Genomic DNA, 18,665 nt, shown 5'->3' on the forward strand with positions numbered 1-18,665 from the left:
CCGCAGCTCCCAGCCGCGGAGAATACTCAAAGCACAGTATGCGAAATGTGAGGATTCACAAGTCTGCAGTCAGAGTCTGCATATAGTGACTGCAGACTTTTAGTTTAAAGATAGGTCAAGTATTTTAACTCCTACAGCAAAGAAGTGCAGGAGAACTTAGCCGGCCAGATCCACCAATCTCCAACCAGATTCAGAGCAGTGACTGCAAGCTATATAGAAAGCGCTCCTTGCCTAGGAGACCGGTCACCACAGACAGAAGAGCGCAGAAGTGGACGGTAACTCAGGCAGCAAGGAGAAAGCTGTAAAATTAAAAATCCCTCTGTTGAGAATGTAGGGAATTTTTCGTAGAAAAATAAACGGCAAAGATCCATTAGTAATTTGAATTTACAAACATGAGACAAACCCTTTAACATGAACATCTACCCCTACATGTAGAATCTCAGTGCTTGTACTTGGGAACAAAAAGGGCTATAGTGCGTATCACCTACTGCAACAATTCACTGCTCCACTGCATAAAAAAGGCTTCAATACATATCTCACCGTTTTGAGTCTGCAGCTCTTCTGCAGAACAATGTGTCTATTTTTAAATCAGATCCTGCAGTCACTCTTCAGTCTGTTCTGCTCAAAAAGGACAGATGGACAGTTTACCTACAGGATAAGACTACGCAAATTTTGTTTGTGGACTCTTACCAATGGAGACAAATGGAGAGTGTATGTATATATATATATATATATATATATATATATATATATATATATATATATATATATCCATCCATGTACTAAGCTGCTTCAATTTTTACTTTGGATGCATTACAAGTAGTGAATCAGTTGCAAAGGTGAACCTCACATTTAGGTGCGGTAGTAACAAAGCTCCATAATGATCATGGAAAGGTAAAATGTATTGTTCAAGAGTTTCGGTCAGTCTTAGGGTGGTTTCACATTAGCGTTTAAGGAAGCAGCGTCGGCCTGCGCACGGCCGCCGCTAAGCCCCGCCCTCTGCAATGCCTCCGCCTACGGGCGCATGACGCTGCATGCATCCCCTATCTTTAGCACTGGGGACGCAGGCGGTGCGCAGGTATGCGTTTGGGGGCGCATGCGTCCTTTTGACGGTGCGCCGAGTACACCAAATTGCAACAGGTTGCGTTTGGTGCTGGTCGGCGCACCCGTCAAAAGGACGCATGCGCCGCCAAACGCATACCTGCGCACGGCCTGCGTCCCCAGTGCTAAAGATAGGGGACGCAGGCAGCGTCATGTGCCCGTAGGCGGAGCTACCGGAGGAGGCGCTGCGGGGGCGGGGCTTAGCAGCAGCCGTGCGCAGGCCAACGCTGCAGCCTTAAACGCTAATGTGAAACCACCCATATTTTACATGATTTCCTCCTAGGTGGAATTATGCGACTGCAGTCAGAATTCATAAATCATTCATCCTAAGAGGCACAGTTAGAAGAAGGTCCCCAAGCATCAAAAAGATGTTTTTTGGCAAAAGATACCCATTCAAACTTTATAGCCTGGACTTTCTGCCCAGAATAAGAACCATGGCCCCGATTCATCAAGACCAACATGAACCGCACCGGTCATGCTGAGGGTGGCGGACTGGAGTTAGACACTCCTGATTCATTAAAATGTGGATGTCAGAATTCGGGCATAATTGCTTTAATTAATTGGGGCCCATGTTTTTTTTTTTTTTTTACAACCTTCCCATTACTCCAAGATGAATATCTTTCTACCATTGTGAAGCAAATCCTATTTCTCTGGGCTATCACTCTATGGAGATGAGCAGTTCAGTGAAGGCGGACATACACAGACCACAGGGGGGTGCCTGACGGCTGTCTGCTGAATGACTGGTACGCACTTGCAGCCATACATCAAATTTGGTTTGACAAAGGTTCATGTTGGTTTAAATTGTCCATTTTCAAGTAGAATACAAAGATGTGTCATATATAGGGTAATAGGAAACCATGTGAAGATCAAAGATAAAAGGAGCGAGGAGAATGAGGCCCAGCATTACCTTGACATATTTTGCGTACATCTGTTCATCTAATGGAAAACTCTGGACGTTTCTTTCATCTCTTGCATGGAAAGTTCCCAATTTTACCCATTTATTAGTAGGATACCTAGGCCAAAAGCAAAAGCAAATATTTAAAAGGGTTGTCCAGTACATTTTATTATTTATTAAAAAGGAGCCCAAACACAACACAGTTTACTAATAGATGAACAACATATTGCTTTCTGGGTTCTTAGCTAGTCTCCTGGGGCGAGAAAAAGCTCTCCCGCCGTGTCGCTCTATAAACTCGCTCTTTCTATATAATCATGGAGAGCCCCTGTAAGAATCAGCTAACAATCTGAATATTTCACACTAGATGACTTTGTTCCCTTCCCCCATCCATGTTCCCTGTATCGGTGTTATAAAAGAAAAAAAAAAAGAAAAGATTTTGGCAGAAAGTAACCTACTGTATTGTATTGTATTGCCACTTTCTAACTGCCTGCAAGGACCAGCTATACACTTGAAGCTTCTTCCTAAGGATCTATTATTGCAAACACTTCTTGACTTTCCTATAAACCTATCCATGTGTGAATAAATAAAATCCAAGTGGTGTACCGATCGCTGATGGAAACCAGAAAATCCCTCGGAGTAGAAGAGAAGAGCTCGTAATTTGCGATGTCCAGCTGCTTAACTTGTATGGGCTCACAGAGTTCGATAACCAACCTGAAAAGAAAGTTACACAGGTTGGAAATAAAACACAGGTCCTTCAAGATAAGCCTTTCCAGATCGATTAGACATTACCCGCCATCAGATTTATAATGCACACAGGGAATTGAGAGAAGCAGCCGGCCCTCTATAAATTCCAATACAGTATTTGCCTCGGGAGGTCGGCATTCTACAGTCAGTACAGTGCTCTAACTCAGAAAGCTGGGTGTGCATTCTAGGTCAAGGGTCTTCCAGCAGAACAATGACCCCAAACATACTTCAAGAAGCACCCAGAAATGGATGGAAAAAGTGCTGGAGAGCTCTGAAGTGGCCAGAAATGGGATCTTCAAAGCCCATTGAACACCTGTGGAGAGATCTTAAAATTGCTGTTGGGAGGAGTCTTCTGCAAAAGAATAATGCTCTAAAATTCCAGTTGAGAGGTGTAAGAAGCTTGTTGATGGTTATAGAAAGCGACTGATTACAGTAATTTATTCCAAAGGGTGTGCAACCAAATATTAAGTTGAGGGTGCCAACAATTTTGTCTAGCACACTTTGGGGGTTGTGTGTGAAGTGATGCCAATTTGCCTTTTTTGCCTCTGGTTTTTATGTGTTGTTCCAATACACAAAGGAAATAAACATGTGTAATTACAATAATTTTTTGGAAAAATGTCAAGAGTGCCAACACTTTTGGCCATTACTATATACCCTGTATGTATACATACGTCAGATGCTAGTACGGTATAGAACCTAAAACAAACATGGGTATCAAAAAGATAGCTAGATATAGAGCATATAAATACAAAGTTATGCCAAGGTATACTAGTATAGTATACACCCTGTATACAGAGACACCAGTATATATCCAAATAAATAGGCCTAATGTATGGCGCTTCAAAAATCCACTAATTTATCAAACAAGACACATGAAGTTTAGCCATAAAATAGTATATCCTTTATTACTGCACAAAGGGTCCGACGTACGTCGGGGATCCCTGCCTTACAAGGTTGTATGCTTCCATATGCACTTTGCACTTTAATCTTTAGCTGGGCAACATGGCTTATATGGGAGGGTAGGCGGTGTGTTCACTTTATGCAGTATTTGGATGTACATGCTGTATATTGCGTGCACCGTATCAGCTACCACCCATATGAGCGATGATATTTGATGGCATTAGCCCAGGGTTGACATAGGCTTTCACTTTATGCCGTCTGCTATTTAACTCTACCTGTACTAGCTATCTTACGTACTACATTTATTTATACAGCAACTTCTGTACAGTCTGTGCATATTGCACTTTGACTACAGAGTACTGTGTGGGTCTATTAAGGTACACTATTTGGACCCTTTTGATATGAGTGATATATGCTGTGGTAGGCCTTGGTTGTGGACCCTTTTTCCATTTTGAACTATATTTATCCCTTTCTTGATCATACAGTCCATGTGTTTCATAGTAGGCTACATGTTCAAGTCGTTTATTCCCTTGTAAACTTATACTCTGCATGGCTATATGTATACATATTTACCTTGTGAGTCATATTGGACATGTGTCTCTTTTAATGTTTTTATTCTGTTTGCCATTTGTGCAGTAATAAAGGATATACTATTTTATGGCTAAGAGACACCAGTATAGTATATATCCTGTCTTTATAATACAGACAGAAGTATAGTATATATCCCGTATACAGACGTCAGTGTAGTATATATCGCTTGCCTCTACATAGCCGTCAGACACCATATAGTATATCTCCTGTTACTCACCAGATTTTCGTGCTACAAGGATTTAACATGTACAGATCCATGTTCTCCACCAGTATGGCAGATGTGCTCTAAAACAGAAACAAATGAATATGGAGGTGAGATAGTGGCCATCTCCACTTTACCATTATCTGGTACTAGTTGCTTAGCACAGTATATAGGGAAATACAGAAAGGCCTTCCGGCATCCGCGGGACAAGTGTGATAAATGACCATCAGGATTTTTACACTATGATGGCAGTACAGGAATATCAGTGCTTCTGAGACTCAATGATTAATCCTAGAACCTGAAGCATCGGTGCTATATAGACCCAGAATAGCTCCATGTCCGACCAAGGTCATTCCTACACTATCAATCGCTGCAATGTTCCTTGTCCCTTTAAAAATGTCTATGGACTAGATAACACTACTGCAAATAAGTGTAGCATCTATAGGAAATACTGTATCTCCAATCAGATATTAACACTGCAAGAAGCAGCACTTATAGATGCAACGGTGCTCATTTTCAAGACCCAGAAGCACGGAGTCCAGCCTGAAAACATACTTTGAATACACAAGGAAAATAAGCAATATAATCCTCAGTAGAAAGTGAAAATTGAGCCGTTCCACCTACTTTAGCCTCGGGATTAGCAGACAGGATCTTTGCCCCGCATTCAACAGAAGCGTAATTGTTCCTATTTTTTTGGACCTTTACAGTATGCTGCACCACATTGACCGTGGGATGCATGGACTGGCCTAGAAGCAAAAGGGAGAAAGAAAATGTATTTAGCTTTTGTTCACACAGACTACTGTATATATGTATAGCCTATTACAGGGGTTGTCTTTGTTCACATCTGCCTTGCCCTCTTACTTTCTGCTTACAGGGAGGTGGTACGCTCCTGATGACTGATGGTCCGAGCCAGTGGGGTGGCTGACTGCTGGCCTGACCTGTGTGCTCTCTGACACTGCAAGCAGATGCTCCTCTGCAGCACCGAAGGAGCGCACGTGGACGGAAAGCTGGACGCATGCACTGATCCGGCGAGCTCCAGAGCAGGACTCCGCTCTAAAGCCAAGAGTCTGGAAGCGCGAGACGTCTAGGAGACTTGACACCAGAGAGACTGCAGAGGTGGCCAGTAACCTTGGCAACGAGCAGTCCACCATTTAATACATCATCCTGGTCTAGTGAATGGGGAGGATTTTAAATAAGTAAATTGCAGAGTTGTTGTTTCCAGTACTTTGCACTTTTAGCAGTTTAACAAGATGCAACCACCCCTACATCATAAAAGACGCTACATATATGTGACTGTGAATGTTTGGCCATTTAATGGCTGCAGAACCACAGATTATACAATGTAGGCACTAAACCAGGCTGTAAAATAATAAACCCAGAATGAGGGCTTGGCCGCCTCTTTGGGAATGTGGCTAAAATTCTAGAGAATCTGCTTGGTGGCCTCTACATTCTCCACTTCCATCTAGCACTTGTAGGCCATGCCTGCTGATCGAAAACCCATCAATGGGAGACTATGTGAAGGGTTAGGGTACAGGTTTGGGCACAAATCACAGCAAATTTACAAGTCTGGTTTATAACGTTTGGTTTTGATAGCACGCTTGATTTATTACTGGTGGTAACTGCAGAAATCACAGGGCAGGGCTCAGCTCCAGGGCTGAGATCTCCCGGCAACCCTGGCTGACGTGAAGGCTAAGCAGAGCTTGCCTTGATGATCTGCATTATGGGAAGTGCTGTCTTTCCACCGTGCATTTTCCCAAAACCGTAGCTCAGCTGTCAGGAATGTATCAAAAGCGAAACAGACCAGCAGAACTGTGCATGCAGCACTGGAGTACAACGCTACATTCACACAGTCAGTATTTGACACTGCAGATTTTCTGCACCTATGAGCCAAATTAGCTTATTTCGATTTCCCCCTGTATTTACATCTGCTTCTTTCTCGTCATGGATTGAGCTTTCACTCTCAAATCATACGTAAAGATTTTATTCAGTGTCTCAATTACGAATATAGGAGATGGCAATTGGTGCTTAGAAGATCCTATGGAAGTGGGGAGGAGCTAGAGGCAGACATCATGCTGCAAGTTCTCCTGAAACAGTTCTCCATAGAAGTTTATGAGCACCAACTGTAACCACCTCTGTAATGGGAAAGTCTATCCAGGAGGAGAAGAAAAAAAAAAGAAAGCAGATTTCTAATAAGATATATTACAAACTTTCTTATTTTCATGCGCACTAGAGAGTCATGAATACAAAAAAATAGGAAACCTAAAATGACGGTTACTCTTTAAAAGGGATAAGATTTTCCATGGCTAAATGTTAGAAGACAACAGAGTTGTGATGACACCGGAGCACTTTCTAAAGGCCAGATTCCCCTCCAGAAGCGATGCGTACTGCTCATATGACTGTCATCCAACACCACAAATGTCTTTTGTTATTAATATCTGACCTAAAGAAGCATAGTAACACATGTATAAGACAGAGAAGAGGCCTTCACCAATGAACAAAGAAAATGCTGAAATTATGGAATCATACTATTGGGGGGAAACAAAAGGAAAAAAAAAAAAAAAAAAAAAAAAAAACACTTTCTCACCATTATAAGTTCTGGCCGAGAAAGTAATTCCAAGGAAGAGATACATGCAAGCATTACTGAGGATATATGGAAAGGTTATAAAGGCTTTTAAAAACTGATAAAAAAAAAAAAAAATAAATCCGTTTTCATTATTAGGTTATGTTCAGGCGGGTCCACTCAGCCCAGTCTTAAAAAGCACCCCAAAAATGCTCAAAAAAAATGAACATGTGCAAGGTGAGGTCGAACTTTATATAAAACCTCTATCCAGCATACATTATTGAGGCAGGAAATTAAAATGATGGTCACTCTAAGAAAATTACCTCCAGGCACCGTGGGGCCGATTCTTCAAAGCTTTTATACCAGAAAATTGTCAAAAGCAGCTTTGAGACGTCAATTTTTTTTTTCCGTGCAGAGTCGAGCAAACATTTTGCAATTTTTGGCTTTTAACGCCAGTTTCGCCAAGCTAAGCCAATTGGGCGTGGAGCTGGGACGAAACGCCACAGCTTGACTATTTAATGATCTAGTTCACTTTCTGCCAGAAACCTTACTCCAGGTCCCTGTGCAATGAATTCCAAATTAAACGAAGACATTACTAAACGACTGCAGATTGGACCACCCTTAGGCTATGTGCACACGTTGAGTAAATGGATCCAGAAATTTCTGCGCCATTTCTGCAGATCTGGGCAGGAAAAATAGGCAGCTGCAAAAGGAGCGTTTTTGACTAATTTAAGCAAAGTAAATGGTGAAAAACGCAGGGCAAAAAAGGCAGCGAGAATAGACATGCAGCAGATTATTTTCTGCACCAAGTCTGCAAGTCACAAATAGGATTCACATTCACTTTTCAGGCATCAGGATTGCTTCAGGTTTTGCTAGCAAATCTGCAAAGTGTGCACGAGCCCTTATAGTCTAAAGCTGCATTTAGAATCCTGATTTTTACCTTGTACCATAGGGCAGCATATTATCAGAGCATACAGAGTATGATCATATATACTACAGTGTAGAGGTAAAACCTGATACTGCGGGGGGGGGGGGGGGGTGAGACAAGAGGATTAAGGGGAAGGAGTGTGCAGGAATGGAGCAAAAAGAAATGAGATACTGGTTTAAGAAAAAAGGTGAAGGATTTGTAGAAGAAAAAAAAAAAAACAACTTTGGAGAATAAAATTTATGAAGATAAAACCCGTAATAAAATGTGGCCCACAAAGTTACATTTCAAAAGTTAATCTACAAAATAAATTAAAAAAATTCTGTCCACGTCTTTATATCCTCAGCTCATCTGTTTCCCACATGCAGGCTCTGGAGAGATTATACTACAAAAGCCGGGACTAGACCAGGATGCTGATCCCCGGCTCTCTGGCTGCCCGTGGCCTTTTCAGTTTCTCGCATGGGTAAAGTCTATTATTAAGAAAGTCAAGCATGAACAATACAGTCTGGCGTTGGGCGCTGACTTATACACTCAACGTATGCAAGAAAAGCACACAACTTCCAAATGCTATAAATGAATGCACATTAATATAGGTGCCCACTAAAGTACATGCACTCTCTTTTAAACACAAAAAAACCTTTTTAGTTTGAAAGGGAAACCCGTCAGTAAGAACAACCATTCTAAGCCGTCTATATGGGCATGCAGGTCATAGGAAAAAGTGGATTTCTCTGGAATATCTCATCGCAGATATCAAGGTATCATTTAATTCCGTTTTCTAATATGTAAATGAGCTGTTAAGATCTATGGGCCGGACACAGATCTCCAGGAGAATCTGCCTCCAGGGATTATTTTAAAAGAAAGGGGACATTGCCAGTGTTAGCTATAAAGATCAGGAAAGCAGTTGGTCAGTCATTGCATGTCTCACACTGGAAATGCCTTTTATAATAATCTCTGGAAGCAGATTCTCGGGAAGATCTATGTCCGACCCATAGATATTAACTCATTTACAAATTAAAAAAAAAAAAAAAAAAAAGGTGGATTTCTGAGGGATAGACATTGGATTGCAGATATCAAGGCAAGGCATTTGATGCAACTTTCTATGACCTGCATGCCCCTATAGACCATTTAGAAGGGTTGATCCTTCAGACAACCCTTTAATGAGATACAGACAATCTCTCTTAAAATGACAAATAAACGGACTTTCCTATACTGACCAATGGAAAGAGCATGTGTCAAAATCTGTAGACGTTTTGCTAGTTACAAGTGGTACAATAAGATGCCACTAAGGAATGACGCTCCATTGACAACAACTGATTATAAGGAGTCCCAGCACCAGTTTCCCATCAGTTACCTGTCAGGTACAAACCAAACTAAGTTTGTTGTGTAATGCAGACAGTTCATTTATAACCTGAGCTATCCTCACAGAAGACACAGGTCGTAATCAATCATCATTTTCAACAACTCCATGTTGCACAGAGGTATTGTTATACAGTACCACGTCGCAAGTAATGACATACTTTTTTCTTTCTCTACTTCCATGACCTGCTTCTTCCATTCATCGAAGGTTGGAATGTCATCCTTTGTGTTCCCAGGTACCACCGGGTCACCTCCAGTTACTTCTTTGCTGTTGATCATCTATAATTGGCATAAGCAATGGTGTTCATAAAACATCACAGTAAGCTCTTCAGCCATGACGACTATACTTCTCTCTGAACCTAACCCCCCTTGACGGTCCATGACCACTCCAGCCATTAGAGGAGGGCTCACACAGAGCTTTATTAGGTTCTGTTCACATCTAAGTGATGGTTTCAGTCCATTGTGGTGCTATCCCAACTAGGAAGGAGCTGAAGCCAGCGACTGTCCATTGTATTTAGAAATGCTTCATAAGATCTTATGTCTCGGACCATATTCTACCCAAGTTTCCAGAGAAAAAACCTCCTATAAACAGCTCCTCAGAAAACTATGACCCAGATTGCATTTACGGCCACAAATATACATTGTGGTATGACATACGAATCCGGATGTTATAAACATTCGATTGCTATGTCCCTCGCAAAAGAATAATCTGCTGCCAGACACCAACATGGCAGGGGAAAGAAGGATCAAACATCTATTGTGGGACGGTTAAACTTCCCAGTGCAATTAAAGGGTTAATGCTGAAGGGGTTGTCAGATGTGGGGGGGGGGGGGAGGGCAACAAAGACACATTCACCTGCCGTCACCATCGTTGGACGCAAAGCAAGCCGCTCTGGATGTCTGCATGACCACTAAGGTCTGTGATTGGCTACCATGATCAGGTGACTACGAAAGCGCATCTTCAGAAAAGCATCCATTGTGGTGCTCTTCTTGTCACTTGTCTGCTGCAGCCAATCACAGACTTCAGTAGGCATCTAATTATCTGGGGAGTACTGGCGCAACCTAAAATAGTCCCTGTGGGTGAGCAAGGCAAGCATGTCTGTCGTTTGGGCGGCTGATGTAGTCCGGTTCAGCTGACGACACCCAATGTGTATGGGGCTTTAGACTCTAAGTTTATGTATTCGGGTTCGCCCATGTACGGCATTCACGGTCTCAGGAAAAAGTTCAACACATTTACCTCTCATGCTAACATCACTTACCTCTTTTTCTAATTTTTGGGAAAAATTGAGGGCTATCTTTTGATTTTCTGTGTCCTTTCCCAGTGCCGACGCCGTGGCCTCCACGTCAGATGTAGTTTCTTTTCGCTTTTTGTTCGAAACCGAGATGTTTTCAACATATTCAGTGACAAATCTAAAATAAAGCGTTGCGGGAAAAGAGAAAAACAAGATATACAAAGATAGATCTGTTTGCCAATAGTAAAGCATGCATACCTGGAAGCAAGCGGTGACACATCTCATACAGGTGCAGTAAGAGGTAACATGGCAACACCACAGTATGAATCCCTGTAAGATCTCCAGGACAGAAAACATTTCACATGCTCGTCTAATGAATTAATAAAGACGTCATCTCCAACAGGCGGAATGCATTTTCAAATGTTTTGCATCAATGAAACGAAAAGCAAAATGTGCAGCTACAAAAGCGTAAAGGAAATGCAAGGATGAGGTCAACCTGACGCTGAGAGCTTTGTGTGTGTATATATAATGGTTCTCCAGATTTCCTATGCTCTTGACCTGTCATTAATATCAGATAGGTAGGGGTCCGAGACCTGGCAACCCCATTGATCGGCTGTTTGAGATACAGAGGCGGATGGATGTAAAAACGGGGATCAGAGCAGTAACATCCTAGCCCCTTTCTCTGCGTGACAGCCGTTACCAGGTACTGAAGCTCCAGCTACTATTCACGTCAATAGGAGCTGAGCTGCAATACCTAGAACCCAGGAAAACCCTTTAAAAAGTTATTCCTAACTTGCTGATTATTGGAGGTCAAGTCGCTGGATCTCCCACCGGTCTCAAAAACTGGGATTTACAATGACCTGTTAGAATGAAGCAGAGGCTGTGCATGCGCTCCACTGTCTATGGGGCTGCTAAAGCTAGCCGATCCAGTACTTTGCATTCACCAGCAGTCCCATCGACAAAGAAAGGAGGGAATAAGAAACTTTTGCTTTATATGAATGGGTCGGGTCAAAGACCCATTCTCAGGATTGGTGAGGTGCATAGCATTCAGCTCCCCAAAAACTGCAAACTAACAAGTATTCATTTGACAGTCGATTTTCAAAGTTGGGAACAACTTTACGGCCAATCTACCACAATACTACACCAAGACGAGGTGCTGATCACCTCTGTGGCCATTGCAGATCTGCCTCGCTTTCCACATTTGTGATCGGTGTCCCCGAGTGTAGAAGATTTGGGGAGGATGAAGCAGCAGAGGTGTTACAAGCAAGAGCAGCACAAATCTCCTTGAAGCCTTTCAGTTGCACTTGTGCTTTCATGTTCTCCATGCAAAGACCAAAGGCGCAAAAGAAAAAAAATGCAAGCAAAGCGAGTGAGCCATTGGATGCTGCGCGGCCTTAGTAGCAGATGGAGCGTTACCTTTTCCCAGTTTGGCGTTGGAACGATTTTGCTTTAATACTCACCCTGCTGACGGACTGATAAAGGACGGCTCACTCTCAGGCTGAACCTCTACTGCCCCCCCAATGTCACAGTCAGGGTCTGACTGCTGAGTGTCACTAGAGCTGACTACATGGAGAGGAGCGCTGGACGCTTCTATCGCACTGAAGGAGAGAAATAACAGCGATTTTACCCTGGGGGAACTGGAGCGCAAACAGCTTACCATGCAAAAACCATTATGGACATTTATTGCGATTAGGTGGGGGCAGAAAAATAAAAATATATATAGAAGAAAAGCAGGAGAAAGCAGCACAGCAGGCCCATTCCTAGACGGAAACGCTGATATTGTGACTGTCATTGTCTGATTCAATATCGTCAGAACATGGCTTCAGCGCTATTCTGACCACAGCCTGCAGTGATGGGCAATTACCAAGCATCAGCCAGAAGCGATTTTACCCCTTTATTCGTACGCTTGAGGCCGTTCCCATCATGGGTTTCCCCATCCAGCGACCAATGCTCATCTGCTGATAGGATAAGAGAGCGCTCACTTTCAAGCTCATAGACTCACTTATGTCGGAGGGCCACAAAGAGCATCCCAAATCAGTTGACCTGCTAGCCTCTCCTCTAATATTGAGGATCTGTCACTTGAAAGGGAATCTGTCAGGAGGTTTTTACTATGTAATCGGAGAGCAGCATGATGTAGGGGCAGAAACCCGGATTCCAGCAATGTGTCACTTATTAGGCTCTGTTAGCATTAAGCCAGTATTTTAAATCAGCAGATCACTAGAGGACTCGGTGTCTCGTGACTCCTACTCCTCCTGCTCTGTATAACCACGCCCCCAGCACTGATTGGCTGCTGTCAATTTATAGTACACAGAAAGCTACCACTCAATGGTGTGGGCGGAGTTATACACAGGTCAGCATTCAGAGCACTGCTAGATCTGCAGGAGAAAATGGATTTTATCACAACTGCAGCGCCCAGTAAACTAAGCGATTCATCACTAGAATGGAGGTCTCCGTCCCTACATCATGCTGCGCTCAGAGGAGTTGCAAAACCTGGTGACAGCTACACTTTAAATATGGAATTTAATTTTTGTCTGGTGCAAGTGCTGTTGCTCTCCTGAATCTGGTGTCCTTTTTTGTTTGTTCCGGCTCCCCTCCATTCCTGAGATACGCCCCCTTCTCGGTAACAAGACTGGATTCACATACAAAGTGTGTGCGGTTCTCACTTCTCTATGGGAGTCTTTCCAAGGACCCCACCCAGTCAGGTAAAAGCTAAGATTTACCTACAGTAAACAGGGGGTTATCTCTAAGGAACGGAGTGGAGCGGGAACAAACAAAAAAAAAAAAAACACCCCAGATATTTGCACCAGTTAAGAAATGACATATTGACGACAAGTGACAAGTCCGCTGCTCAGAAGGCCAAGCAAAGCAAGCGCCATTCTATAAGGTATGCCGCACAGAAGGTGCCAACAAGTCAGGGTAAGACCATGTGACGTGTGTACCGGAGCCTGAGTCATAGACCTTACACCAGTATTAATGAGAAGGTAGATTACAACAGGTGGTAGCTTTATTCAGCATTTTGGTTTTCACGCCAATTGGCAGAAAAAAAAAAAAAAAAAAAAAAAAACAAATTTTGCAAATAGTGTAAAGTAATCCTACCGTTTTGTGTATACAGCTTTTATGCAAATCTTGGTGTCTATAAGATTACATAGTCCGTAAGGACATGTTCACATAACACCGAGGTATAGCTAGCATGACAAAAGGGCACACATGGCATACAGTCGGGTATGCCGGCACGTACATCGGCAGCTCTGCCCTACACACCAAAAGCAGACCTATATAGTGATGCGAGCCGCGGCTTTTACAGGATTCAGCAGTAATCTGATGTCTTAAGGCCTCCATACACATTAAATGAATGGCGGCCGATCCCGCCAAGTTCCGAGGGTCCGGCTGACCACCTGAGGTCTATGGGGTCCTGCTACCTCCTTCCTGCCGGAAAATGGAGAAGAGAAGGATTGGGCAGATGGAATTTGCGCGCCTGAACCTTTTTCTTTTCGAGGAGGTCATCAGCAGTTTCCAGAGGAGTCTGCCAACTACTTTCTCTTCTCGCTAAGGTCAACTTATTTGTATCAAGTATCCATGACGACACATAAGTCTGCATGGGCTCTGTAGACACAAAACGGCAAGATAAATTCCCCACCAGCAGCTTTATTTTATCTACTCCAGAGCATATAGTGCACATACACTTCAATGACTAGAGATCAGGAGCTATATATTCTTTATGGCAAATAGCAGGTTAACTTCCAAAGCAAATACAGGTAGGAGCAATGACTGTAAGCACTTGTATATGGCAGAAAGACGGCATCAGCCCTATATATAGTTTAATGAGGCAACACCATAGAAAAAAAAAGTTTTATGGAGGAAAAGAAACATAATTTCTCCTCTTTCATATACCTGGTTTTAGGCACTCTAAAATGAAAACGGCTTAAAATGTGGCATGTGCAATTCAGCCAAATTATTTTCTTTTTATTCTCCAAAACAGGAAAAAAAAAAAAAAATCACAATAAATGATAGTTTATTTTAGCCAGCCACAACTAATCAACTGAAATCAGAAGTCTAAGAACATGATGCTGAGCGGAGACCAATGTATACTGAACAATAAAAATGAATGATAAGATGTTATTCTTTCAATCAAACAGACCTAAAAACTTATAAGCTTTGTGGAGCCGGGCGGGCCGTCTGACCAAGCTACAGAACAACTCGCCCCGATGAACAATGGTGCCGAGGCCATCCGCGTGCCTTCAGACAATAGTGGCGGGTCGGTTACAGGCTCGTATCGCTCCGAGCGATGCCAGCCAGGAGTACGATCAGACAAGAGAACAAAAAGAGACCGGACACGACTCAAGAACCAGAAACAGCATGGAAAGTTCAGTACTGACTACAGGATCCTAAAAAAGGAAAACACCCTACGGGCACCCAGAAGCAGGCGTACCCAGATACTGCCAGCAATTCACAAAACCAGAGGATGCGACAACAGGACAAGACCAGTGGTCCCGCACAGTACAAGGACTGCACATCCCCCAACTTTAAGCTTTAGAGTATGTATGCCAGTCACACAGCAATGCAGAACTGATCCAACTTTCACAAACCTCAACATCACATAACCAGGTACATAGGGGAGCAGGAAACGCCTGTGGAATATCTCCATCTGCGTGCACCCCGGGCTATACAGTCCTGTACCCTGGTGACTGCGCTGTGTTACTTATACGGAGTTACTCCTAAGATCTAGTCTGTCCTGGAGCCCAGCTGACTCCTGCCCGCAGTTACTGGGAGTAATCCACAAATCTGTAGTATGAAGCCTCCCAGTGGGCTCCATATCTGCACACAGCTTGCCCAGTGACGTAGGAAAACCTCTCACTACATGCCTTAGCTGCTGGGAGGGAATCTGTTACGGTTCTTGTCGACGGCTTCCAAAGCGCAACTGACAGAAATGGGACGTAATCCAGAATCAGTAGAAGTAACGCAACGCAGCTATAAAGTTACCCAACCTATAATGGGTAATAGGTAATAACTACACAGAAAACAGCAAGGAGAGCTCACATCTCACAGATGCTTCGCAATAATCAGTGCAGGACACGTGAATGATGCCTGGCAGCCACTATAAAAGCTGGGGAGCGGCTCCTGTCACCTCACGATAACACCAATATTGGTGGTCAGGCATCTAAAACTTGATGGTGCTCAAAAAGGTTATTCCCAAGAAGTTATCCCCAATCCTCAGGATACAGAAGACGCTGATCGCTGCGGTACGAGAGTGCTTCATCTCCGCGCTATAAAGAGGACGCTCTACAGAGCTCCAATCTGGGGAATATTGGAGGTCCCAGTGGTCGGACCTCCAGCAATCGGTAAATTGTCTCCAATTCATTTGATAGGGGATACAGTAAGTTAATATCTTGGGAATAGTCCAAAAATTATGGCTTAAAAGGGGATTTCTGGCACAAATATTTGACAAAAGGCAGTAAATGTCATTGGGTAAAACAGCCATTAGATACCTGATGATCCCCCTATAACTCCAGAGCCACCGCTACAGTGCTCTCCAGCCAGTGGCCTTTATTCATATCACTACAGCAGGGACATGCCGTTTACCCAGTGACCACTGCAACCAATCACTTCTCACAGAGGTAAAGCGGCGGTGTATCAGCGGTGACTTGGCTGCATTGGTCTTGTGGGCAGAGACTACTGACAGTGAACAGAGACCAGCAGGGAGAACAGTAGCAGCGACACTGGAGTGAGAGGGTTCATTAGATTAGCAATTGCTTTACTAACCCCATGTAATCCGCTTACTGGAGAAAATGACATTCTATTCTCTATGTAGTCGCTCGCTGCAGGCAGTCACTGTCCAGCACTATGACAATCTACTCTGCGGTGCGTGTGTGCAGAGCAGGCTGTCAATGTGCTTGGGGGGATTACAGCCACACTCACAGAATAGGGAGAGAGGACTACCTGCTCCCTAAAGCGCTCCAATCATTGGAAACAAGCGGCTGCATACAGGGGAAAAAAAAAAAAAAAAAAAAGTAATTTCCTCCCATAACTGCTGCTCTCGTAAGATGGGATAACCAGGTCATTTTTCCGCAGACTAACCTCATATCTGCAATTAAAGTGTTTCTTGAGGGGGATAGGATCTAACCTGAATCTCTCATCCCTCTTCCATGAAACGAAGGAGGAAAACTACTTTGGGCTTTGAAACACCCCATTAAGTTTCCCTGTGCAGCAATAGCCCCAGCCACTTAGCTGGGAGGAGCAGCAGCAAGTCTCATTCATTGATAGGTCAACTACATTTTGCTGAGCCCCTCTGTACAGGAAAAGTTTGAATTTAGGTTGCACTGCTGATGCCAAACATTGTATCCCCTTCATTTTCGGCATTGTTGAGACCCTGAGGCGGGACCCTACATCAGTGATTGCATATCCCTTCAATATACCATGGCTTTACAAGATGGCAACAAAGTCAAATGGCTAAAGGAAGAAAAAGAACAAAACAGGCAAAAAAAAAAATAAAAAATAAAGAAAAGAGGAAAAAACATCTTTCTGTATGTATAAGACATGACTTACTCTGACTGTGGGTCTGGAGGGATCTCTGAGGTAGAAAAACTGGAAATGTTTTCCACACTTGTAGCCAAGTTTATAGCTTCCTTCTCCACATCGTTAGTGTCACTGTCACCGAGAGGTACATCTAGCACCTGCTGCTCTGGTTGTTTGCTCTGCACAAAATCAACTCACATTAGGAAGCAAAAAAAAAAAAAAAATAAAAAAAAGATATAGAAACACACAATACCTTCACAAAACAAAGAAACTAAGACTGCAGAACCTATTAACAGGCCCTGAAAGGATAGGAAGCCACATGATTTCTCCAACAACGGGTTAGGCCTCTTTCACACTTCAGTTTTTTTTACAATCAGTCACAATCCGCCAGGTTTTGAAAAAAACGGATCCTCAATTTTCTTTTGAGGATCCTTTTTTTTCTCCATTGACTTTCATTAATGGCGGATTGCTGTCCGTTGCATCCGTTTTTTTTGAGGATCCGCCAAAAGTTGCTGTCCGTCATCATCCTCAAAGATTTCACAACGGAGCTTGCAACGTTTTTTTTCTGGCGGATCCTCCAGACACTCATTTAACCCGAAATTCTTCCTGGGTGCTGGACAAAAAAAATAAATAATTCTCTCTCTCTCTCTCTCTCTCTCTCTAGGCTGCGATTCCTTTAAAAATCTTCATTTGTCGGATCCGTCAAAAAAACGGACAGGTGGCATCCGTTGTCATCAGTACTAAAACGGATCCGCCATCCGTCCTTTTGGCGGATTTTGACTGATGCAAAAAACTGAAGTGTGAAAGAGGCCTAAGGCTAAAGTAGAGGCCCTGCCTACAAGTATGTATCAATGTGTTGGGTTCAAAGTCCCTTCCTTGCTGGTAAATGCTCATCACAAAACATTACAAGAGAATGTTCAGATGAAGCAGAAAGACCTCACTTGTCTGATTTCTGATCACTGGACCGGCCAAATTCTCCTGAGACCACCAATCCTGAGAATGAGGGGGCTGCAGAGCTGCATCTCATTCCAAGCTCTTCCTGAGCTGGCCGTGGAGTCTGGCTGGGCAGGGAAATCCAGCAGAGGACACAGTGCTGAAATCCGCATTTATTCTTAGATTCGGCCTCCGGGATCAGAGTTTGAGCTTCCCAGCAATCAGAAAGCGACATCATATCCTAGTGATGTATGCAATCAATTTGTAAGTCAGGAATAGCCCTTTAGCCATTGAGAAAAACTAGAATTACCTTGTCATCCTGACTGCAGTCTAACGTGGTGTCTTCTGGCGCTTGACCTGGTGGGACAGATTCTACCACTTCTAATATCTTTGGTGGCTCCTTTTCCTCCTAAAAATTTCAGGGGGGAAAAAAAAAAAAAAAAAAATGTATGTGACTGTTTGTAAACCATAAAATTTCCTTTTAAAATATTTCTATCTAAATCAGAATCTCAACAAATGTCACATTTATATGTAAGCGTATATTCACACATGGAAGATTGCTTGTAAAAATTTCTGCAAACCAAAAAGGTCTTCTGGACAAGATGGATTTTGGGAAGCCCCAGTCAGATGCCCGGTGTGGTCACAAATGTCTGCGGGAGAAGAGCCCATCACCACCACCGCAGAACCAAGAAAACATTCAGTTCATGGGTCATC

At 43.2% G+C, this 18,665-nt stretch overlaps 1 protein-coding gene across 3 annotated transcripts in view; it reads right to left on the bottom strand.

Moving 5' to 3' along the window:
- Positions 1 to 18,665, bottom strand: part of SUCO (SUN domain containing ossification factor) — a 116,666-nt gene that overhangs the window by 72,010 nt on the left and 25,991 nt on the right. For 2 of the 3 annotated variants that reach the window (XM_073571522.1, XM_073571521.1), the window contains exons 3-11: positions 18,262 to 18,360; positions 17,049 to 17,197; positions 11,966 to 12,103; positions 10,533 to 10,683; positions 9,436 to 9,553; positions 5,058 to 5,179; positions 4,449 to 4,516; positions 2,600 to 2,707; positions 2,009 to 2,114 (exon numbers count right to left, since the gene is read on the bottom strand). In XM_073571522.1, coding sequence (XP_073427623.1) covers positions 2,009 to 2,114; positions 2,600 to 2,707; positions 4,449 to 4,516; positions 5,058 to 5,179; positions 9,436 to 9,553; positions 10,533 to 10,683; positions 11,966 to 12,103; positions 17,049 to 17,197; positions 18,262 to 18,360 — 1,059 coding nt within the window. The remainder of the gene's footprint in view (positions 1 to 2,008; positions 2,115 to 2,599; positions 2,708 to 4,448; positions 4,517 to 5,057; positions 5,180 to 9,435; positions 9,554 to 10,532; positions 10,684 to 11,965; positions 12,104 to 17,048; positions 17,198 to 18,261; positions 18,361 to 18,665) is intronic. The other variant, XM_073571523.1, reaches the window with a different exon arrangement.

Source organism: Dendrobates tinctorius, unplaced genomic scaffold (assembly GCF_039654945.1).
Source record: "Dendrobates tinctorius isolate UK_male_01 unplaced genomic scaffold, ASM3965494v1 ptg000029l, whole genome shotgun sequence".
NCBI classification, from domain to species: Eukaryota; Metazoa; Chordata; class Amphibia; order Anura; family Dendrobatidae; genus Dendrobates; species Dendrobates tinctorius.